The sequence below is a fragment of the Myotis lucifugus genome, unplaced genomic scaffold, assembly GCF_000147115.1.
Source record: "Myotis lucifugus unplaced genomic scaffold, Myoluc2.0 scaffold_54, whole genome shotgun sequence".
In the NCBI taxonomy this organism is placed as follows: Eukaryota; Metazoa; Chordata; class Mammalia; order Chiroptera; family Vespertilionidae; genus Myotis; species Myotis lucifugus.
The window spans coordinates 4,024,621-4,048,730 of NW_005871102.1; the positions used below are offsets into that span (position 1 = coordinate 4,024,621).

Here is a 24,110-nt window from a genome sequence, read left to right on the forward strand (position 1 = left end):
ATAGGAATAATGTTAGTGCCTACCTCTTAGGGTAGTTGTGTGGATTAAATAAACACATTCAAAATGCTTGGTTAAGACACTGTTTTATTACAGTGAATTCCCATATTCCTGGAGGTGAACCCTTGACCTAGTTCAAACCTGCAGCGATGGCCTCAGATGGCCTCAGCAAGACTGGCAGGGTCTCCAGGCAATCACTGAACCATCCCATTCTGCCACAAGGAAAGATGCTGCGTAGCCCCGGCCAACTTGCACAACTGTGTGGTATTCACCAAGCTGCAGGCAAGCTGTGGGAGGCAGCAGACTGGGGAGGCTGGGGTGCTTGAGCGGGGATTCACTCTCTTGAGAGCAGGTCTGAGAATGAGCCCAGAGGGGGAGGGGGGTCCAAACAGAGGAAAGATATGGTGGTCAAAGGTTGATCCAGGGAATCTGGAAAAAGGGGTATTTCCTCCTGGAAGGACGGATTTGGAGGGTCTGGGAAAACAGGCATCCCTTGCTAGGCTTTCTTGTGATTCATAAATGTTGGGTTTTTTTACAGTTTGAAGGCAAGACCTTCCCTGAGCAAAAGGATTACAGCTTCCTTTAGTGCTGTGTTCTGGAAGCTGAGGGATGACGTGATGGGTGATGATGGATCGAGGAGGAGGGAGAGACAGGTAATGTGATAGTTAATTTTACGTGTCAACTTGACGAAGCCACAAGGTGCCCAGGTAGTTGTTCAAACATGATTCTGTGTGTGTGTGTGTGTGTGTGTGTGTGTGTGTGTGTGTGTGGTGTTTCTGTGAGATGCACAGTTGAGTCGGTGGACTGAGCAAAGCAGAGTGCCCTTCCAATGCGGGCAGGCCCCCTCCAGTCCTGAGGAATGAGTAGAAATAAAGGTCAAATAGAAAGAGTTCTTCCTCTCTGTGGACTGTTTTGGAGCTGGGACATGGGTACTTGGACTGGAACTTACACCGTCGTCTCTCCTGGTCCCCAGCCTGCAGAGAGCAGATGGTGGGACCCCGTAATCCCGTGAGCCAATCCCTTGAAATAAATCGGTTTACAGGTAGGTAGACAGGTAGGTCTCCTGTTCGTTGTTTCTCTGAAGAACCATACAGGTAACCAAGTGGGAGGCAAAATAGAAGGCCTGTAGAAGGCCCTGGGGTCTGGAGGAAGGAGGCCCGCTGAGGTTCCCAGTGGGGTCAGCGAGGCGAATCTGATGGACCCCAGGCCAGCACTGCCCCTCCTTCCTGCGGACTCCGGGGCTTCCATGTTTCCAGTTCTCTGGGAGCTGAGGGAGGTCCATGTACAAACCCCAAACCCCAATGGTGGTTGCATTTATGAAGATCCCATGACAGGCACTCCTCAGAGATAATGCAGGTTTTGTTCCAGACCATTGCAGTAAAGTGAGTTGTAATCTTTTTTGTGGGAGGAGGGTTTTGCCTTTAATTTGTAAAAAAAAATATAACGTATGTGAAGCGCTAGAAAGCAAGGTCTACCTTTATTTCCCGAGGACCTCTGAGGACAGGCATGTGTTACCTGCAGACCCCTCTGACGTGGTGGATTGTCAGCTTGGCGCACACACAGCTCAGAGGACACCTTGCTCTGTGCTGCTGGAGAATGTGCAGATTTAAGCCCAGTCCAAACTGCCGTGTAGTGAGTGTGACAAGGCCAGATGAAGGTGAACGTGGGCCAGGTGGCGCAGGGAAAACTGCTTTGTATGCAGCACTCCTGCTGGGGCCGGCTAGGAGCCACGCTGAGGAGACAGGGCCCAGCGTGGAGGGGGTGGTCCCACTGACGAGTGAGGGAGCCTGTCACCATCGTCATCTGAGGGCCAGGCTGGTGTTGGTGCTGGGCACCCCTGTCATGTGGGGGGGTAGCAGGGCCCTGCCTGGCTCCTATGCTGGGGTTTAGGGAAGAACCTGGGTCTAGAGCAGTGGTTCTCAACCTTCTGGCCCTTTAAATACAGTTCCTCATGTTGTGACCCAACCATCAAATTATTTTCGTTGCTACTTCATAACTGTAATGTTGCTACTGTTATGAATCGTAATGTAAATATCTGATATGGAGGACGGTCTTAGGCGACCCCTGTGAAAGGGTCGTTCGACCACCAAAGGGGTCGCGACCCACAGTTTGAGAACCGCTGGTCTAGAGGAACTAGGGTACTGGGAAGCTCTCAAGCTGGAATGGGGTCCAGCAGAACACGGCAGAGAGCCAGCTCCAAGAACTGGGCCATGCTCCCCCCCCCCCGGGCTCCCTCACCATATTGTAAGTGCCACTCTGTTGTCACCTCTGTCAGTGATGAGTTCTGGGGGGCCAGGGCCCTGCAGAGTGCTTGGCACATAGCAAGTGTCCTGAACCAATAGGGGACTCGATGTGCAGTCCCTGCACAGTGACCCTGAGTTCCTCGCTGAGAGCCGGCCTGGCCCTGAGTCTGGACCAGGGAAGCCTGGCAGGAGGTGTGGGGCTGAGGGCGGGGCAGGCCCCAGCAGTCACAGCTCTCTGGATGGGTTATACTGTCACGGTTTTTAGAGGGGTGAGGACACAATGGAATCCCTTTTGTTTAATCAAGAATTAGGTCAAAATAGCCCTGCCAGTGTGGCTCAGTGGTTGAGTGTTGACCTATGAACCAGGAGGTCACAGTTTGATTCCTGGTCAGGGCACATGCCCGGTTGTGGGCTCGATCCTCAGTAGGGACATGCAGGAGGCAGCTGATCAGTGATTCTCATCATTGATGTCTGTCTGTCTGTCTCTCTCTCTCTCTTCCTTTCTGAAATCAATAAAATATGTTTTTTTTAAAACTTATAAAAAATAAAGTAACACTTTAGGAGGCTCAGCAAATGGGTGGCTTACTTCAGTGTTTGATTCAATGCAAGTGGTCTTCCCCAGGGAGCCACTTTCACAGAAGTTTTGCCACACAGAGGCCTCCCTCCTCAGCTTCAAGCTGGAGCCCAGGGTCCCAGAGGTTCCTTTGTCACATGGTCTGGTGCCTGCAGGAGGTCAGAGAGGTCTGCAAGCTGCCACACAGGCTCCAGCATGGGCCTGGAACAGACCAGCATTGCTGTATTACAAAGCCCTGGACCAACAGAGTCATTATTATAATCTCTGTCTCCATTTCCCAGCCCATTGGCCATTCAGGTGACAAAGAGGTGGATCCCGAACCCGAGCGCTCACTCTGCCAGTTCACAGCTGCTGGGAGGTTTATCCCAGCTCCAGTGTCCACCGAAACCTTCCCTTTCAGACCTTCTCTGCTAACTCCCTTGTGTGCTAAAAACAGCAGAACGCTTGATCCAGTTTTCTTATGAGGGCACTTGTGATAAGACAGAGGAGATGCACTGGGAAGGTGTGGCAGAGATTGGCTACCTACTCCTTAAGCCCATTTTCTCTTATTCTTGGGAGAACCTTGGTTGCATGTCCCAGCATCCTTTGCAGTTGGGTGTGGCCTTGTGGTTGTGGTCTAGCCAAAGAAGTGGGAGCAATGCAGGCTGCTCCCAGGACCGAGGCTGGAACCCTCCCACGTGATCCTCGTGGCAGCCATGCAGAAAGTACAGTTGAGAGCCAGCTCAAATGTAGGGGTTGGGGCACAACCCCCGTGCAGTTTTCAATCCACGAATAACTTCTGACTCCCCAAAACGTAACTACTAATAGCCTGCTGTTGACAGGAAGCCTCACCATTAACATGTATTTTATATGTTATATGTGTTATATACTGTACTCTTATAATAAGGCTAGACAAAAGAAAATGGTAAGGAAATCGTAAGGAAAACATTTATAGCACTGTACGTATTTATTGAAAAAAAATGTGCATGTAAGTGACCCATGCAGTTCAAACCGGTGTTGTTCAGGGTCAACTATAGTTTCTCAACAAGAGTCATCCAAAGAGGATGCACCCAGTTTCATTGCTTCCGTGCTGAACGGGGATTTGGAGGTGTCCGATGTAGAGGGAAGGCTGCTGGGGACTAGGATGGCAGCTGTAGAGAGCCTGCAAGCCCAGAGGCCGACAGAGCCAGGAGTATAGCTGCCCTTCTCTATTTGGACTCCACCAAGGAGGCAAAGGGATACCGGCCAAGCGAGGTGGCCGAGGGGCCATATTTGGCAGGAGCAGGAGCCTCTGATGGTTGGTGGCTCTTTATCTCCCACGCAGGCTGCTCGGTAACAGCCGGCTGTGGGCAGAGGAGCAGGGCCCCCTCGCTGGGTCCCGAGAGGCCCTGCAAACACGCCCCTGTCGTGCGAATGCACAGGAGGAAGAAGCCCGTAATCCTCACACAATACCTTCGCTCTGACGTGTCACTTACCATTAGATATATCGAATTAGCTGGAGACGTAGATTCTTCTGTTCAGAATATTATGTTTTGTTCCTAAAATAGAGGTCCTAGAAGTTCCCATGGTAGAAACTGGATCATTGTTCCATAGAAACAATATAATAGGATTATGATTCTAGCCAAAATCGGGCACACTATTTATAGAGATGATCAGAAATTGCATAGTAACCAACGTGTCAATGAGCAAAGGTGACCGTCCTGATGTGGTAAAGCTTTATGAGGCGTCTGTAAATCAGTCAAGTAGGATAATGCAGCATCAATCACATTAAATCTCTGGAAGATGTATGTGAGAGGTTCTGGGGTAGGAACCAGTGAGCCCCTCTGGCTGAGGGCTGTGCGTGACCATGGAGAATGTTCCCAGGCTGTTGTGAGAGCCAGTCACCTGGGTCAGGTCCATCCGAGGGGCCCTGGAGACCACAGCCGACAGGATCCTGGGCACCTTGATGACACATTCTGCCCCAGTCCAAGGCCTTTAGAACGCTGGGCCACCCAGTGGTCAAATAGGCCCTACAGCAGGGGTGACATTCATGTTCTCTGGGCTACATGTGGCTGAGCTGGGCTTCATCGTAGCCCAGATCCTGGGATTCTGTCCCCCTGCAATCATAAGAGACCAGACCCAGAGGCCTAAGGCCAGTTTTCAATCCCCTCTTCCCCACCAGCCTTTCCACACAACTCTGTCTTCAAGAAGCTGAAAACCCTTGGAAAGGAAATCAGTGGCGTCGTTGGAGAAGAGAGACGTGTGGCTGCCTCTGTGTCTCCGTTGTGAATGCTCCTTTTCCACCAAATCCAGTGGAACCTGGGTGGGCGTATGCTCCTGGCCCCATACCAATGGGTGTTGTCAGGGATGGGGGTTAGGAAGAGCGGAGCTGGCGTCTTCAGGAGGAACTGCCCACAGCTTGCAGGGAACAATTATGCTGCAGCAACACCCAATGTCGCAGTGTCGTCCTAGTGCTTTGTGCAGGGGCGACATCTTAAGGAGAAGGAAACAATGTGAGACGCCTCGACTCGGGTTTGTCAGGCGGATTTCCTGAGCCCTCCCAGAGCGCATCCATGACGACAGTGAGGTATTGGGAGCCTGATGGTGAACATCCTGAGAAGGCACAAGCCTGGAGCTGTGGGTCTCGTTAAATGTCTGTCCAAACGATGGTGATTTACGTGTGTAATTTATAGAGCAGTTTCACAAGGAGACCTTGTCTTCTTTGAAGACCCAGTTTCCTGATGTGTAGGCCATGGGCTCATGGGATCTGCTCGGCTAGAAGGAGGCCCAGGGAACAGCAGCTCAGCCCAGCCAAGCAAAGGCAGGGAGATCTGCGGCCACAGCGAGGAGGAGATGCTGCCACATCCGGTAACTTCAGACACAGCCAGTCAGTTTCACTGGAGTGGCACGCTCAGGCCCTGGGGTTTCAGAAAGCTGCGCGAGGGTGAGGGGCCTGGGAGGCTCCCCACCACGCCCTCCCTCCCCACCCTGAACAGAGTGACAGTCATATTCTCCTTTGGTTGTGACAGGGTAAGAGCAAGGGCTGTCACCAGGTTGGAGGCTATGAAATAACCCCCAGGAAATGCAACAGAAAGGCTGCAGGTGGCTCCCAGGAAGTCCCAGTGCTCGCGGCCTCTGGGCAGGACAGGCGCAGGCAGGGTTGGAATGGCGGGAGGTGCAAGGAGTCATTCCGAGGTGTGTTGTGGCATGGACTTCACATGCAGTTTGCGTTGGTTCCTGCACCCCTGTGCTGTCTGTCCTCTATTCCCAAACTGGCCTTTTCGGAAGCAGCTAGTATTCTTTAGAATCTGCCCCCCTCCCCCCATCCCTGAGGCTTCTCACGTTTAGCATTGTCCTCGGGTGACTTCTTGCCACAACCCTCTTCCAGGATGATGGAAGAAGCAGGAGCAGAGACTGGTGGTGGGGAGAGGGGACAGGGCCAGCCGTGCAGTCAGACAGGGAGTCAGAACTCATCCTGCCGAGACTGAAGCTGCTCCTTCCCTGATCGCCCCCACAGGACAGAAAAACCCAGGTTAGCACGGTACCTGCACCTTGGACCAGAGAGGCTTCTCAACCCAAGACGGCTTCCAGTCCGAGGGAGGGTCCATCCCCGTCAGGAGAGCGTGGCAGAGGGAACTGCGGGCTCCGGAAGCCAGTGTGCGGGCAGACACCTCCTCCTGGTCTACTCAGCAGGGAGACGAGCCTACTGGGGAGGAGCCAGCAGTTCTTGCTTCTCCTGACGTGTGCCTTGTGCCTCGGCAGAACAGGCACGGTCCCTCTGGGTGGACTTTGCAGGACACCTTCCCCCACGCGGCAGGCAGACCTGAGTCCCTCATCTCAGTGGCCAGGGCGCCCCAGGCTCAAAGCTGCGGCGACACTCCAGGGTGGCCTGTGGGTCCTGGGCATTGTGACCTCAGCTGCTCCACACAGAGGGGTCACCCTGCCCTCACCTGGGCCTGCAATCTGCATAGGACAGTGGCCTGGTCACAGGGCCCGTCGTGAGGAGGTTGGGAAAAGAACACTCTGGCCTCCTCCATCATGTCGGCCAAGAAGGCAGAACTGAAGAAAGCAAACCTGGTAAAGGAGAAAGAGCTGGACCTGGGGGGCCTCTGAGCCCCCATGAAGGGAGGAGGGGTAGGGGTGGGTACAGAGACCCCTGATGAAAGCTGGGCTTCTCTTTCTCTGTTGGAGCATGAAGTGACCGCTTAGCCCGGAAGGAGGGTGGGACTGATTCCTGGCCTCGATCTGGGAAGGAAAGCAGCCTCGACTGGCTCCCTCGGGGACAAGGACCCATAGTACCAACCCCACCCTACTACTCCCGAGGGCATGACCCCCCCCAGGCCTGTGCCAGGCCCGCATCTAATGGGCATGTCTAAGGTGTACAATAACTTTATTATATAAACATAATTATCTTCCTCACTTTACAGATGAGGAAATGGAGGCCAGAAAGACTAAACAGCTTGCCCAAGTTGGCATGGCCAGTAGGGAGGACAGCTGAGATTAGAACCTGAGTCTGCGCTCCTGAAATAGTACTTATGTGGCTTCTTAAAGTTCCCGTAAAATTCCTCTCCGCCCAGGCACCCCCAGCAGGGAGAGAGCTGCCTGCTGAACGGGCAGGTGATGCTCATGAGAGATGTGTAACAGCAGGACAAAATTGGAGTTGTCCTGAGTCGGGGGCTGGGGGACATGTGGGCTTGGGCTCAAGCACAGTTGGACAGGCAGGGCCGGGTGAGGGTCCTCCTGTCAGGGCCTGGGGGTAGCCACCCTGGTCCTGATGCCTGTATCCCAACTGCCTCTCTCCGCAGAGCAAGAACTACAAGGCAATTTGCCTGGAATTGAAGCCAGAGCCGATCAAAGTAAGAAGCTCTTTTGAGCCCATGCCAGCACCCAGGCCTGAGAGCTGTGGGGAGCTGACCTGGAGTCAGGGGTCATTCGCTTTGCTGTGGCCAAGACCTGTCCCAGGTGCTGGGGGTACACTGAGAGACAGACAAGCTCTCTGCTCTCATAGAATGTCACACTAGTAACTAATCAGATAAATGCACAAATCAGGAAACAAAATCAGTAGTGTTAGTGCCATGTAGAGAATTAAAAAAGGGAGATCTGACGGGGAGGCTGCTATAAATCAGGGGTCAGGATAGGCCTCTCTTTGCGCTGAGAGCTGAAGGATGAGACTCTGGCCACTCAAAGACTAAGGAAGAGCACTGTAGGTCGAGGAAGCAGCTGTGCAAAGGTACTGAGGCAGGAGTGAGCCTGGCTGTTCAGGGACAGAGCTGAGGCCCAGGAGGGGAGTGGAATGAGAGGAGCTCAGAGAGAATTGAAGGATGGAGGAAACTGCTGCACAGGTGGGGCCACCAGCTCCCCTCTGTTTACCCTGGCTGGGAGGGAGGAACAGAAACTCGGGGTGATATCTCCTGCCTTATCTACCCCACACCTGCAATTTCCAATACCCTGTGTTTCTGGTTTTAATCAACAGACATGTGAATACAAAAGAATTAAACCAGAAGGGCCATTTACCAAAACGGGAGGGACGAGGGAGCTAAAGGTAGGTGTTTGAACCCAGGCTGCAGGGGTGGGGTCAACCCAGTGAAGGGGGGCTGGGCAGCTGAACAACTTCCATGGGAGATAAACTGTGGCAGCGGGCCCTGTGACTCCATTCTCTTCAGTTCTTTTGGTTTGTTTCCTTTAACTCTTTATTGTGAAACTAGAGGCCCAGTGCACGAAATCATGCACCAGTGGGTCCCTCGGCCTGGCCAGCGGGATCAGGCCGAAACCGGCTCTCAAACATCCCCTGAGGGATCCCGGATTGCGAGAGGGGACAGGCCAGGCCAAGGGACCCCACTGATGCATGATTGGGGCTGGGGAGGGAGGCGGGAGGTTGGCCAGCTAGAGAGGGACTGCAGGAGGGCTCCAGGGCGTGTCCGGCCCATCTTGCTCAGTCCCGATCAGTTGGACCCCAACAGCAAGCTAACCTACCAGTTGGAGCATCTGCCCCCTGGTGGCCAGTGCACATCATAGAGAACGGTTGAACGGCCTTAGCATATCATTAGCATATTATGCTTTAATTGGTTGAATGGACAACCAGATGACCAGACACTTAGCATATTAGGCTTTTATTATATAGGGTAATTTCAGACTTAGAATTCTAGTATACGCTTTGCCCAGATTCCCCAAATGTTGGCATTTAATCATGGTTCTTTCCCTCTGTCTCATATATTTATATATTCACACACATATACACACACACACACAATGAATATATATATTTCCTGAACTATTTGGGAGCATGTTTCTCTCAAATTTTGGTATAAATTTCCTAAAAACAAGAACACTCTCTTATATGGCCAGTAATATTATCAAATATCAAAACCAGGAAATTAACTTTGACACAGTATTCATCTACAGCCTTTATTCTAATTTCAACAATGACCCCACTAATGTCTTTCATAACAAGAGAAAAAACAGCCTTTTAGTCTGGGACCCAATCTTGGATCACACATTGCATCCGGGCTCTGTGTCCGTTGGCCTCCTGTCACCTGGAACAGTTCTTCAACCTTTATTTCTTGGACACTGGCATATTTTAGGATTAGAGACCATTCATTTTGTAGAATGAGCCTGATTTGGGGTTGTTTGTACATTTTTGGCAGCCATATCCCAGAAGTGTCAAAGGCACATGATGTCTGGATGTCCCACTCTCTCCTGTTTTCTTTCTTTTTTAAAACATATTTTTACTGATTTCAGAGAGGAGGGGAGAGAGAGAAAAAGAGGTGAGGGGGACAGAGAAACATCAATGATGATAGAGAATCATTGATTGGCTGCCTCCTGCATGTCCCCTACTGAGGATCAAGTCCACAACCCCAGGCATGTGCCCTTACTGTGACCTCCTGTTTCATAGGTAGATGCTCAACCACTGAGCCACACTGGCCGGACTCTCCTATTTTCTTAATAGCCTCCTTTCTCTCCTCCCTGATGGAAAGTCTCTCTGTCCTTCCTTATCCACACCCCTGAATCTTTTCTTTCCTCCTTTGGCACTTGCCCTTCCATCCAAGACATTTCTTTACTCTTATTCTTCCCAATTTTATTTCCTCAGAATGATCTCAGGGAGGTGAGAGAAGAGCTCAAGGAAAAGATGGAGGAGATAAAACAGGTAACAGGATGGGACTTTCCAGAACTTGAAGGTGAAGGGTAGCTTCCAGGAAAGTGCAGTGCCTGACTTTGAACAGAGAAGGAAATCACGAGTTGCACGGAGAAAGCACTCCAATAAACTCAGCCCAAATCCCCTAGAGCAGTGGTCGGCAAACTGTGGCCCCTTGAGTGTGGCTCTTCCACAAAATACCACGTGCGGGCGCACACGTACAGTGCGATTGAAACTTCGTGGCCACACTCCAGGGGCCAAAGAGCCGCATGTGGCTCGCGAGCCGCAGTTTGCCGACCACGGCCCTAGAGCATTTAAGTGTCGGGCAGCTTAGGATATCTACTAGTATTTGTTTGATGCTTCAACCCAATGATTGAGTGATAAGGACTCCTAAGGTGTCTTAGGGATAAGGTTGGGGAGATATAACTTCAGTGACAGAGAGGGGCTAATTGGAATTTGGGGGCAGTCAGGACCAGTTCAGTTTTTCTTACTCACCTCCCCTTAGCAAGCTGCAGAGCAAGACCTCTTCTTCTCTTGTTTCCTTGATGGGACAACCTAGAGCAGGGGTGGGCAACCTTTTTGTGAGTGCATGCCAAAACCAGCAAAATCTCTGACTCAAAATTCTTCTGCGTGCCAACCCTAATTTTTTGAGAACATCTTACGCCTACTTGATATCTCTTAAGGTGTACGTATGTGAAGAACCTTGAAGAAAGAATAAAATTCATTCGAGCGACAAAAACACAGTATATGATGATGAAAAATACATTTATTTTTAAATGTATACATGTACACTGATAGTCCGACAGAAAACTTTATGACTCCGTTTGATATTATCAGTGGGACTTTTGCTGCTGCATCACTGATGACAGAGATTTTACATCAGGTTTATATTTCGTGACCTTCAGAGATATGCATGAGCTACTACTTTCATCTGTCAGGCTACTCCTATTACAAGACTTAACAAAATTCATCACTGAGAACAAAGATTCACAAGCGTATGTGGATGAAACCAAAACACTGGTCGGATCTAGGAAGGCAGGGAGAGTTAAGGCAGAGGCATAGAAATTGCTCTTCCCCTCTCTCATCAATCCATGTCTATGGTCTTTAAGATAACTTGTTATGTAAAATTATTTATCTAAGATGCACCTACACTGAATTTATCTGAAAAATAAAAAAGTTGATATTAAGAAAAAAATTGTAAATGGAAGATTATAAGAGAGGGTTCCGCATGCCAGCAAAAGTTACTGGCGTGCCATGTTTGGCATGCATGCCAGGGGTTGCCCACCCCTGACCTAGAGCATCCTTACAAAGAAGGGGAATGCTCACGTGAGAAGGTGTCGCTGCAGCTGTGGTCTGAGCTCCACATGGAAGCCTGGCAGTGGTCAGATCTAAGTTGTGCCAAGGCTGGTGGTGGTGGTGACTAGATTCTAACTGCACCCTAGTCCCTTCCCTGACCCCTTGAGAAGAAAGTGGCTTTAATGGGCCATGATTAGTCCATTCCTTGAGCTTCATCCAGCTCACTCCAGCAGAGCAGCTGTTGCCCTTTGCTTAAAATGACTCCACGGTCAGTAATATAGGCTCTGTGCCTTTCTTCCTTGTTAGATAAAATGTGTAATGGACAAGGATTTCGATAAACTCCAAGAATTTGTGGAGATTATGAAGGTAAGCATTTACATGGGCCAGTACCATCCTAGGATTTGTGGAAGGTGATACCAGGCCCTGCCCCAAATTCTATTGCAAGGAAGAATTTACAGGTGAGTAACAAGCTAAGTGATAACTGTATGTCACTTTATTAAGAGTTTAGAGATGTGAGTAATGAAGGTGGGCTGGAGTAACCAGAAAAGTCCTTACAGAAAAAGTGAGTCTTCTGGTGCCCTGCAGGCTGCTTTGAAGGCTTAATGCAAATCTAACCAAAAGCCCAATAAGATTATTTTTGAACTCAATAGTCACTAAGAGGATCATCTAGATACTAGAACCGTGGTTCTCAGACTTTGGTGTGTTGCAGAACCACCAACACAAGTAAACACAGCAAAGCCTGAGTCCTATTTCGATGGGACCTGCAACTACCCCTACTGGATATTAAAACTCATTATAAAGCCACAATAATCAAGTTACGGTGGAACAGCCCAAGGATAACCAGCACAGAGAACCCTGTAAGAGCCTCTCTGCCTGGGTACAATGAGGATACTTGTGAGGATTCCTAAAATTCACATGCCCAGGCCCAGGCCCAGGCCCAGATTAACAGGCTGGGGCACCGTTGTGATGCTCTCCCCAGATGAGAACCGGGTCCTCAGCACCTCTGCAGCAGCTACTCACCTGGCTGCACTCACCTGCCCCCTCATACCCAGGCTGCACCCCATAACAATTGCATCAGAACGTCTTGGGATGAGGTCCAGGGTCAGTAGTTTTTAAAGCTCCCCATGTGATTCCGTTGTAACTCAAGTTTGGGAACCTTCCTCCCAGCTCTATAACATTTAAAATACAATGAGGATTTTTTTTAAAGGTCAGCGAGAAGGAAAGGATTATGTAATATTAACATTGCTTGATTATATGAAGAAAAGACTTAATTCACTTAACTCTGTAAACTGAAATAGTCTACAACATGAATTTAAAAAACAATAAGGAGAAAGGGTGTATAAGTATTTAACCAGATGTTCTAAGCATAAATACAATGGGAGAAATCACAAAAGATATATTGATATATTTAACAATATTTAACAAATTTGAAATTATCACAGAAAAGCACCATAAACAATTAAAAAGCCAACAACAGTTTTGGAGAAACAATTTTTTTTCCACAAATATGATAGGCATAGACAACAGGTTTTTTATCTGCAACATATAAAGTTCACACAAATCAATAAGAACCAGAAAGAAAAATGGGAAAAGGGCAGGAACAGATAATCCACAGAAGGGAATATAACTAAAAAGCAATAAGCATTAAAAGAGTTTACCTCATGGGTTATCAAATAAATGCAAATGAAAACAATGATTAGATTGTCACATTCAAACAAGCAAAGTTTTAATTTATGATAATTATAGATAAGATAGGAATGCTTTTGTACTGCTGCTCAGAGTTCAAGTATGTACAAAACTGAAAAGGAATTAGACTATAAGTATCAAAAAGCACTTAAACCCCTTGACTTATCAGTTCCAGTTCTCAGAACTTAACCTCTGAGAATAACCAGAAAAATTTGGAAATAACCACAATTTTAACAGTAGAAAAATAGGCAAATAAGTTATGGTATATTCATATATGGAAAATTAGGAACTGTTAGAGACAGTACTTAGGAAGAATGCTTGTAATGAGAAGTAAAATAGGCAAGATACAAGGCATGTGTACAGGCTGAGCTCAACTAAATGGGAAAAAATGGGTAAATGAACATATAGAAAAGGGACTGGAAAGAAATGTGCCAAAAGGGTTATTGTTATTTCTAAATGAGGACAATTTTTTCTTTTATATTCCTCTGTGTTATCCAGATTTTCTGCAAAGGGCATGTGTTATTTCTTTGGTAAAATGCAGGCACAGTGAGTGTTTTGTTAGTGGGTAGGACTGGGCATGAAAGGCACACAAAGGAGGCTATTTCGGGCGTGGGCACAGCTTGCGCACAGCATGGAGGCAGGAGGAACATGAAGCGTATCCCAGTCAGTGGGGAGATCAGTCATAAAAGTGGGATCATTTGGGGAAACTGTGAGAAATAAAATGGAAGGGGCACCGAGGAAGTGGGTAATGAAGGCTTTTGAAAGACAGGCAGACCGGCTGGGACTTGGCTGTGTAAGCAGTAAGGGGCCTCTGGAGATTCTTAATCAAAGAACATGCTACGAGCAGCATTTCAGAAAGCTGAGCCGGCAGCTGTTTGCAAGGTGGCCTGGGGACCCTGGGGAGCAGGGAGGGGTCATCTGGAGCAAAAATATCAGACAGGAAGCCACCCAGCTCAAGGTGAAGAAAGCTGGACCAGGTGTAGAAAGGAAAGGGTGAATCTGAAAGATGCATCGAAGGAGAAACAACATTCTTGGTGACTGATTCAATATAGAAAATGAAAGAGGAAAGCGTCCATGATGACATCAAAATTTTAATCTGTGTAATTAGAAGAAAGTGGTGACAATGACAGGGGTGGTTGGGAAATAGAACTAATTTAGAAGAGAAAATGAGGTCAGTTTGGGATGTGAGGAGTTTGAAGTGGTGGTGAGACTTGTAAAAATATGGGATGTTTGACTCTGATTTTTTGGACCCAGGGGAAATTTTGACTTCAAGGATATTTTAACTCTACTTATGAATACGAATATTTTATTCAAAATTTATACTAACATTTAAAAATGCTTTTCAAGAAGGTATTTTTTGAAATCATCTCCACCCAGACAGTTTTTACTGCAGTTCAGTAAACTGTTTCCCAATCTTTCATTTTTTATTAAAATTATTTTCCTCGAAACAAATTATTTTTCATTTACACTTTATGATGTTTGATCATAACAAATATTATGTCAATAACAAATATTGTCTCTGATAACATCTGCCATCTCAGAATTTCTTTTGTGACCACTATTCCTATCTAGTTCTCCTAGGTCAATTTATCTAAACTTTGCTGAGATTTTACTATCCTTTCAGTTCTTAGTAAATAATGATTGTGAGGTGCCATTTGAGCTACTATCAGTTTTGTGTTGTGTTCACCATTTCTATCAGGAATTGAGTAAAAGATGGAGCAAACAAATATGAACTATCTGGGTGTGTGGCAGGGCCAAACGTTGGGGTCAATGTGTCTTTGGGGGTGGGGTGTGTCGCACGATTTGTTTTCTTGGTTCTGTCATTTTATAGGCATGAACCAAGGCAGGTAATGGTTTCATCTAAGTGTGAATTCAGATAAATCACTTCCTGGCCTCTGACTCACCTGGAGACTTTGGACAAGCCCCTGATGACTCTACCTATTGCTCAGCCTAATCATGGAATGGGGGAGGGGAAAAAGGGAGGCAGCCCATGTCAGCTTCACCCCATAAGCCCCCTCACCCAAGGCTGGTGAGATTCTGAGGAAGTATGATGCCGAGGTGTGATCTTTGAGTGATTTTCAGAGAGGCAGGAGGAGAGGACTTCAAAAGCCCTTCAAGATGTAGGGTCTAGCTTTGAATTCTCTCTTGAAGGAAATGCAGAAGGATATGGATGAGAAGATGGATGTTTTAATAAATATACAGAAAAACAGCAAGCTGTAAGTATAACCTGCACCCATATCTCCTCGTTTCTAAAGAATCTCCCCTTTCATGTTGCTAAATGTCCTGTCTTCAGACCCTTCGAGGAGCTGTCTTGCTTTCTGTGGCCCCAATGGCTAGGAGTCAAGGCCTTCCACGGCCACCCGTGCTATGGGTATCTCCTTGTCATGTTGGAATTTGTCTCCCCAACTCTGCTCCTCCCTGACTCCCCAGTCCCCTTAGAAGAGGACCAAAGGAGCATCAGGAACTCAGGCAGATAGGAAAGTCTGACACAGACTCACAGCACCGGCTCAAGAAACTGGAGGGAGTTGAAGGAGCATCACTTTCTATTCACAAGAAGAATATGGCACTACAGAAACTCAAAAAGGACCCACTGGACTCCCTTCATCAACGTGGGACCTGCTATGTGAGTGAAGCTTGCCACCCACCCTGCTGGGAGCTGTACCCTAGGCTCCTGCTGCTGCCTCTCCTTCCCCTGGGCCCTCCTGACTCTGGAACCTTTGGCCGTAAGGATTGCACCCTCTGCGATCCCAGGAAGGCCCTGGAGCCTGAAGTCCTCTCTGGGGTCTTGCCCTATAGGCCTGGGGAGAGTCCTAAGTCATGACCAAGTAGGTAGGACTCAACCCTGGATGTGTCTGCCCCAAGTGCCACTGTATTGTTCTGTCCTTTCCTATAGCAAAACTTGACGAGGTGCCCAGCAGTCTGGCCATCTTGGACCAGGGAAAAATGATCTTTCTTGTGCTGTTTCTGTCCTCTACAGGAGAAATGTATGTTGTGTGCCCTAAAGAACAACCACAATCAGGGGTAGGTAGATCCATACGAGATGTGCCTGGTCTCAGTCGGGTGCCCCGTCATCCCTAAGGCAGAGGCCCAGGCTGCAATTGCATCAGACCTTACCTGTGCCCACACAGGCTTTGCCCCCACCACATCCACTCAGTCTTAGAGAACGTGGCACCAGGAAGGAGGATTGGGTAGCCTAGCCTGGAGGCGGCTGCCTGGAGGCTCCCGTGGAGGGGAGGGTGCTCGCCAGCTGCTGACCTGATCTTGCCTCAGGTTCCTGCCTTTCTCCCCGTCTAGCAGGAGACTTCCACACCGGGGCTGGGCGCCCTCCTCATCCTTGGCATCTGGAGCTGCATTCTGATGTACCTGTGCTTCAACCTCTACATGACCGAGGACATGCTTCCAACTTAGTGCTGCCATGGAACCCACCAGAGCTCCAGTTCCTCCTCCCCCAACTCCTTGAGCTGCACAGTGGAGGCTTGTTGCCCCTTCCATACCACCCCGCCCCAGGCCTCCCGCCACCCGGATTAAAATCTTCATTGAAAGCCAAAGGGGGTGTCACCAAACTCGAGTATGCAGACTGTCACTTCCTTTGTTCTCCAGTCCCTCTTCCTGCTTCCTGGCGGATTAGTGGGAAGTTCTGTTTTGGTCATCCTTGGGGTCATCCTCCCTCCCTACTGTCTCCCTCTGCTCCACCTTATTCTGCAAAGGCCCCAGGTCAGAAGAGAGGGGAGGCCCTGGAGATATCAGACACCTTTCCGGTGTAGACACAGGAGACACCCCTACCATCCTATCCAACCATTCCTTCCATCTTCGTGGCTCTTGCATTGTATGTGTGTGTTGAGGGAAACCTGAGAGGTGAGGTACCGTGGGGGACCCCCAGGCCCAGAGTCTAGTGTGCAGGAGGACTCAGGGCCTGGTGCACAGTGGTTGCCTTGGGCGCTGAGGATCCACCCTCCTTGTCCTCTAGCAGATTTCCTCCCGCCTCCACAGGAAGGACACACATCCATCCCTTCAGAGGCCTTAGGTCATTGCAAAGGTGGGGATGAGCCAGTGACCTCCCCAGCTACACTCTGTCCTGCCCCAAATCCTCCACCTCGGGGAAGATGAGGCTTGGCTGCTAGCTGAAAGTGAGAGCAAAGAAAGACACAGAGAAAACAGGATTTCAATGAACTCTTCAGTCATGCGTGTGCTTCTTGGTACCAGTTTGATGGAGAAACTCATGGGAGTTCATATTTTATTTAACACCAGCTCTTGCCTGTTTCATCTCCTTGCCAAGTTGGCTGCTTCGACTTTTAGACTGTCTAGTAAATAACTGGTCGTTGCTACATAGTAATGAGCAGTGTATTGGGTGCTTTAAATCAGCGGTCGCCAACCTTTTGGACGTCATGGGCCACCAGTGGTCTGTGGACCACCATTTGGCGACCGCTGCTTTAGATACATTATTTTATTTATTTTTTAAGATATATATTTTAAAAACAAAAGAAAACATAAGCCTTGCCTTTATAGTTTTAAAGGAGATGGTAAACATGTATAATAAAAATCTGGACCCTAAGTAAATCAGTACAGTGGTCTTACACATGTGATGAAAGCAGAAATGGGGCAGGAATCGGAAAGGAGAAGGCCGGGTATAGCCCTGCGTCGTTTCCCTGCCGTGGTAACAGATTACCACACAGTCAGTGCCTGGAGTCAACACAAAGTGGGTCTCTGGGCTGAAACCCAGGCAGTGGCCACCTGTGTTCCTTCGGAAGGCTCTCGGGGAGAATGTTTCTTGCCGTTTCAGCTCCCAGAGGCTGCCTGCATCCCCTCTCACAGCCTCTTCCATCTTCAAAACCAGCAATGGCCAGTCCAGTCTTTCTCATTCTGCATCACTCTGATCCTGGTTCTTCCTCTGCCTCCTGTGCCCACTTTTAAGGACCCTTGTGACCACGTTGGGCCCACCTGGAAATGCCGGATAGTCTCCTTATGTTAAGGTCAGTTGATGAACAAACTTCTTTCCCTTTGCTGTGTAACATAACATATTCACAGGTTCTAAAACATGGGCATCTTTAGGGGTTGTTATTCTGCCTATTGCAGGGGACTCCCCAGATGCTATCCGTTGACTACCAAACCCCCAAACATTTGGGAACACTTCATTGTTCAAGTTCTATGCTGTGGTGGTTTTTAAATAGGCCCACAAGTTCTTTGATACCCTTTCAAGAAGAGACTGAATCCTCTCTCGTTGAGGTAGAGCTAGACGTAGTGATTGCCTCTAAAGAATAGAATGTGGCAGAGATGATGCTGTGTGGCTTCCAAGACTATGTCATAAAAGACATGTGACGTCTGTCTTGCTCTCAGACACTCATTCCAAAAGGAAATCTGATTGGGCAGGTTGGGTTGGATATCCACCTTGGTCTGATCAACTGGGTTCTGTGTCACAAAGAAGTGGGGGCATGTAGTTGGGGAGACCCCCAAGAGGCTCAGTGCACAGGATAAGAATAGCATCTTGGGCAGAAGAGACAAGATTAAGTATCATTCCATTCTAGATGGGGTGACATTGAGACCGACAGAAAAAGCACAAGCTCACCAGCAAAGCCGGCCCACGTGCAGCGTCAGCAGGAATGAAGGGCTGTGACTCCCTGAAGGTCCATTCCCGAGGACAGATGGGACTGCTGTTTGCAGCTGGCAAGACATGTTCCCTCAACACACACTTGTCCTTCTGTTGCCTCTGAGTTGGATGATGTGGAACTGGGGCCTGGAGGAGCTTGGGAATGGCCAAGGGCCAGGGACTGCAGAGACCACTGCCACCGTCTGAGGGCTTGACAAGCACTGCAGAATCATGTGCACAAAGGAGACTTGGCACTTCAGCTCAGCTTGGCAGCTCTGGTTCCCTGATGACCTTGTCTTAGTTCTTAAAACTGGCATCTGCTTAGGTTTGGAAACACATCGGGGGCAATGTGGCCACAAAATCAAGGCTCTAGAGCCCTCACCAAGCCTCCCTCAACTCATGTGCCAATGTGAATACAGGTCACAGTCCCATGTGTCCATTTGCAGACATGATCTGGGATGGAAATCTGAGGAGTCGTGAGATTTTTCTTGGGTTCACCTCCCCTCCCCCAAACCTGCTTGGTACTGAGGGACCTAAGTGGGAAGTCCCCTGGGACTCTTCAGGGATGTCCACAGTGCTCAGGCCACAAGTCCTGAAGGGGTCAAGAGGGGGGCAACACATGCATCACTCAGGGGAGGCAGCAAAAGTTCAGGTAACAATTCTTGAGCAGGGCTCTGACCTTCATGCTGAGGATGAAGATGATGACTTAAATGCTGCCTCTAAAAACCAATGAGCTGCATGGAGAGGAAAGACGTATGCAGGTTGCAACCAGTGAGAATTTGGGAAACTTTAAATGGCCAAGTGGCCAAGTCATTGAAGAGTTGTGTAAAGGCAAAGGGCAGTCCAAGGTGGATATCCAAACCAACCTTTCCCTGGGAATTCAGAATTGGAATTTGATGAGACTCAGCTGGCCCCCAGAACTGAGGCCTCATAATTGGGAGCTGGAGAGGCATCTGCCACCATTAGCCAACGAAGCAGAGAAAGCTGATTTGTAGAAAAATAAAACCAGTTTGCAGAGACACAAGAATAAAATGGGGAAGCTGGGAGAAGTAGTGACCCATGCAGTTCCAGAGAGGGGGCTGTAGGTCTGGTGCTAGCCCAGCCTTCACTGTGCGAGAGCCCCAGACTCTTGGACTGCAGGGTCTGGTTCTGTTTAAGCAGAGTGGCTTTCTGTTACCACCAAACAAGCCTGAACTAAGGAATCTCAGAGATTGATCCAATCTCCTCAACTTACAATGAGATTCTGAGGCCCCGAGAGGTGCAGTGAGGTGCTGTCAGCCACACAATCAATTTGAAGCAAATCCAGGACACAAAGTCAGATGCTCTGACTCCAGGCCCAGTGCTCTTTGCCTTCTTTGCTCTGTGGCACGTCCAGGGGGCGGGAATGAGGTGGGAGCACAGACCTGGGGTCAGGTGGATCAGAATACAAGTCAATGGTGTGGCTGCAGGTAAGTCAGTTCACCTCTCTGAGTGTTTTCATCTGGAACATGGGGATAGGAACATGTAGTTCACAGGGGGTTGTGAGGTTAAATGAGAGTATATGCAGAGGAATTAAGGTGTGCTTTTAATGCCATGACAACAATGATGATGAGAACTGCCTTTCCTCGATTAACAGGCCTTTGATTCTCAAGGTCAGTTTCCTGACACCTTGACTAACTCCAGTCATAACATAGCCAGGTGTGCAATGAAATGAATGTTGCTCTACTTTAATAAATAAGCAAATGACCTATAGCTGTTGTTTTGAGAGGAGGATGATGTGCATATTAAGAAATCAAACAGTAGCGCCCTGACCGGTTTGGCTCAGTGGATAGAGCGTCAGCCTGCGGACTGAAGGGTCCCAGGTTCGATTCTGGTCAAGGGCAAGTACCTTGGTTGAGGGCACATCCCTGGTGGGGGGGTGGGGGTGCAGGAGGCAGCTGATCGATGTTTCTCTCTCATCGATGTTTCTAACTCTCTATCCCTCTCCCTTCTTCTCTGTAAAAAATCAATAAAAAAAAATTTAAAAAAAGTCAAACAGTAGGAAAATACACAAGTGGTAGGAGGATTGGGACTGGCTAGAGGACAGAATGGGTCCCTTGTGACACAGCATCTCACTCCTGTGACCTCAGTGTCCCATTCCCATAATTGGCTCTCCCCAGCTCACCCACGGATGACAGGTGCTGCACCCCAGGCCCTGACCCAAGCAGTCACCAGAGAAACATGAGGGTGAGTCATTTGGCAGCAATCAGGAAGCCAGAGCCCAGGCTGTGTCATCCATTCCATCAGTGCCATGGGCTCGTCACATGCCCACTCACAGCCTCTCGGGGTCACAGTCTGCTGCCAGCCCTGGAAAGTGGGTGAGGATGGGTTCAGGCATCTACTACCCATGATGTGACCACAGACCAATCTCTCTCAGACTCAACAGGTCTGATTACACCCATTTCCATGGCAACAAGCCACCCATCCACCTTCCTAAGGGGGTCCATGCTGCCTGGCTCCAGAGGCCCCTATTGCTTTTCTGTTCGAGCCTTCATTGTTTCTAAGGTGATTGGCCCTCCTACATGTGTGATCAAGGTGACCTTTGGAACTTCTTTTTATATTAAAATGCAACCCAACCAAGTTCAATCTCCAGAACTGAGATAAAACAGCGAGTGTGAAAGCCCCTGTTGGAGAAGACACAGTTGGAGAAGTGCCCTCAGCAGGTGATGGAGTCAGAACATCTGGCTTTGGGTCCTGGATTTGCTTCAAATTGATTGTGTGGCTGAGGGCACCTCGCTGCACCTCTTGGGGCCTCAGAATCTCATTGTAAGTTGAGACTGGATCAGAGACTGTCCATTTGAAACTTTAATATTGAGCTTTTAAAAGTGACAAAGAAGGGTTTTGTTTTTTTATGGGTGATGAATTTGTGGGGAGATGAACAGCTCTGGGTGAGACATACCAGATGCCTGGAAAGAGGAAAAATTATAGATGGCTGCCAGGTTTTTACTACAAGGGTACTTGCTGTAGTCATTTAATAATATATACTTAAAAATCAGGAACAACGTAAGTGGACACCAATTGGCTAAATAAATTATGGCATACCCATAAAATGGAATGCTCAACTGTTAATATCTTGTTGAAATATATTTAATGGCCCTAGCCAGTTTGGCTCAGTGGATAGAGCGTTGGCCTGCAGACTGAAGAGTCCCAGATTTGATTTTCCAGTCAAGGGAACAGACCTGAGTTGCAGGCTTGATCCCCAGCCCTGGTTGGGGCATGTGCAGGAGGCAACCAATCGATGTGCCTCTCTCACATCAATGTTTCTCTATTTCTACCCCTCCCTTCCACTCTCTCTAAAAAAAGAATGGAAATATATCCTTGAGGGAGGATTAACAAAAAAATTAAAAAGAAAGAATATATTTAATGCCATCAAGAGATGTTGATTATATGATGTTAAATGAAAAAAAATTATGAAACAGTATTAGAATATCCCACTTTTGGTGAAAGTGTGTGGGTGGCCTAGCTGGTGTTGCTCAGTGGTTGAGCATCGTACCATGAACTAGAAGGTCACGGTTCGATTCCCGGTTAGGGCACATGCCCAGATTGTGGTCTCGATCCCCAGGAGGGGGCATGCAGGAGGCAGCTAATCAATGATTCTCTCTCATCATTGATGTTTCTATCTCTCCCTCTCCCTTGCTCTCTAAAATCAATAACATGTTTTTTTAAAAGTGTGTGGTGTGCCAAGAGAGGCATGCATGAACTGAAAAGAGAGAAATATACAAGAATAACAGCAGTGGCTTTCTCTGTATAGTAGGATGATAATTTTTCTGTCATTCTTTGTTCATATCTAACATTTCTAATGTTTCTATAGTGAACAGGTATTATTTGTATAATAAAAAATGATTAGGTTTTTTTATAAAGGAAGATAGATGGCCCAGAAAAGACCCTTTGGAATGGAGAAATAGTCGGTTGAAATCTCCTAAAATATTTTGTGATGGAAAGCACCTTAGAGCTTTGTTTCCTGGGAATGAGCAGTGAAGTCATGCTCTGTCCAAGTGTTCATCCAGAGGAAGGGGCGAGTTAACCCACTAAAAGGACAATAGGAAACGCAACTAAAATGGCTTTATGTTTATAGCCATAGCTGATTCAATCTATGTCTTCCCATCACTTCCACCAGCATCTCTGCTACCCTGTCTCCCTCTTCCAGGTTATTACAATGGCCTTGGAGTGTAGTAGGAGTCCCCTACAGACTGCTCTCAACAAGCCAAAGTTGTCCTATTAAAATGTCAGGTCATGTTGCTCTTATGCAGAACCTTCCAGTCTTTTCCCATTTCTCTCAGAGCAAAATCCAAAGTCAATGGACTGCAAGGCCCTATAGGAACTGCCTTGCCACTGTTCTCCCCTCCCCACCACACACACACATTGTTTCTCCCCTCACTTTCTGAGCTGCCACCATACTGGTTTCCTGCTCTTCTTCACACATCCATGTACACTGTTGCCCCAGGGTCTTTGCACTTGTAGTGTCCTCTCCCATTTCCTCAGCTCCACCACCTCAAAATTACCTCCTCAGTGACTCTTTTCCTACTATTCTATACAAATAACAATATCCCCATCCATCCCCAGAGTTCCTTATCTCTCCTCTATTTTCTCTTCAGCACACTTATCATCAACTTACATACATATATTTTACTTGCCATTGTCTGTCTTTTTCTACTAGAATGTGGGCTCCTTGAGAGCAAGGTTTTGCTTCTGTCACTGCTCTGTCTCAGGGCCTAGGACAGTGCCAGGTGTGTAGCAGGGGATAGATAAACACTTCCTGAAAGGACACATGAACATAAAGATGTTTACCATATACCGAGCACTGTAGGCTCTGTGCTAAGAGCTTTACCTGCGTTGTTTCATTTTGTTCTTAAAACAACCTATGAAGTCATTCCATCTCTCATTCTATGAAGTCATTCTGTCATCCTGTGAGGTCATTCTCTTTATTTTATATAGGATAAAACAGGCTCGGAGAGAGAAGGAAACGAGTAATCTGTCCAAGGTCACAGAATAAGTGGCAGAGTTGGGACTTGAACCTGAGCATCTGATTTCAGGACCTATTTCCTCTATACTTTTGCTTCTCACGACGTGGACCCCAGACCAGCAACATCAGCATTATCCGGGAGATGATTGGAAATGCAGAGTCTCAGGCTACACTCCAGACCCGCTGAACCATGGTCAGCATTTTAACAAGCCTTCCCAGGTGATCCCAGGACCCACTGAAGTCTGAGAGGCAGTGTGCCATGCTGTGTATTTGGAACATAGGGGGCCTCACTCTGCACAAGGGGCTTCCCACAGTCTGAGTTAGTTTGGCCTTGGATTCTCTACCTGTATAGGTTGTTCCCCCCTGTCCGCTGTCTCCACACGCAGGAGCTCTTCTGTATCTGCTGTGGCAATCCTGCGGGAATGCTGAAAAGGGTCTGGTGCGGATAGCAAAACCTTTGGCTTCTCAGTCCAGCTGCCCATGGGCCTCTCCGGGGAACCAGAGTTTCCTGTTGATTAGTGAAAACTCAGTGCTAGCCTCTGTCCAGGAGCCAGACCCATTATGGGCAGGGTTGCTTCTCTTCCTCAGAGAAGTCTCTCAGTTGCTTAGGCAAAACCAGACCTATCCCTTTCCAAAGCATGTGAGAAGACCTGTTGGCA

The 24,110-nt window shown here is 48.3% G+C and overlaps 1 protein-coding gene across 8 annotated transcripts; it reads left to right on the plus strand.

Annotated features, from left to right (window-relative positions):
- The first annotated feature begins 538 nt into the window (after positions 1-538).
- TEX35 (testis expressed 35) lies at positions 539-16,434 on the plus strand. Of its 8 annotated transcripts, none has more exons than XM_023754025.1 (9): positions 6,594-6,849; positions 7,578-7,628; positions 8,246-8,314; positions 9,860-9,916; positions 11,507-11,566; positions 15,038-15,102; positions 15,317-15,509; positions 15,864-15,907; positions 16,181-16,434. In XM_023754025.1, exons 1-9 carry the CDS (start codon positions 6,811-6,813, stop codon positions 16,242-16,244), a joined length of 642 nt encoding a protein of 213 aa, XP_023609793.1. In that variant the 5' UTR covers positions 6,594-6,810; the 3' UTR covers positions 16,245-16,434. The 8 variants fall into 8 exon arrangements, with proteins under 8 accessions (XP_023609796.1, XP_023609792.1, XP_014311590.1 ...); XM_023754026.1 differs by having other exon boundaries at positions 16,184-16,434; XM_023754024.1 differs by lacking the exons at positions 6,594-6,849; positions 15,864-15,907 and adding an exon at positions 545-650.
- The last annotated feature ends 7,676 nt before the right edge of the window (positions 16,435-24,110 follow it).

Coding starts and splice junctions, on each gene's coding strand:
- TEX35 (XM_023754021.1), top strand. CDS start 6,811: ATGTCGGCCAAGAAGGCAGAACTGAAGAAAGCAAACCTG. Junction 8,315..9,859: donor GAGGGACGAGGGAGCTAAAG/GTAGGTGTTTGA, acceptor TTATTTCCTCAG/AATGATCTCAGGGAGGTGAG. Junction 9,917..11,506: donor AGATGGAGGAGATAAAACAG/GTAACAGGATGG, acceptor CTTCCTTGTTAG/ATAAAATGTGTAATGGACAA.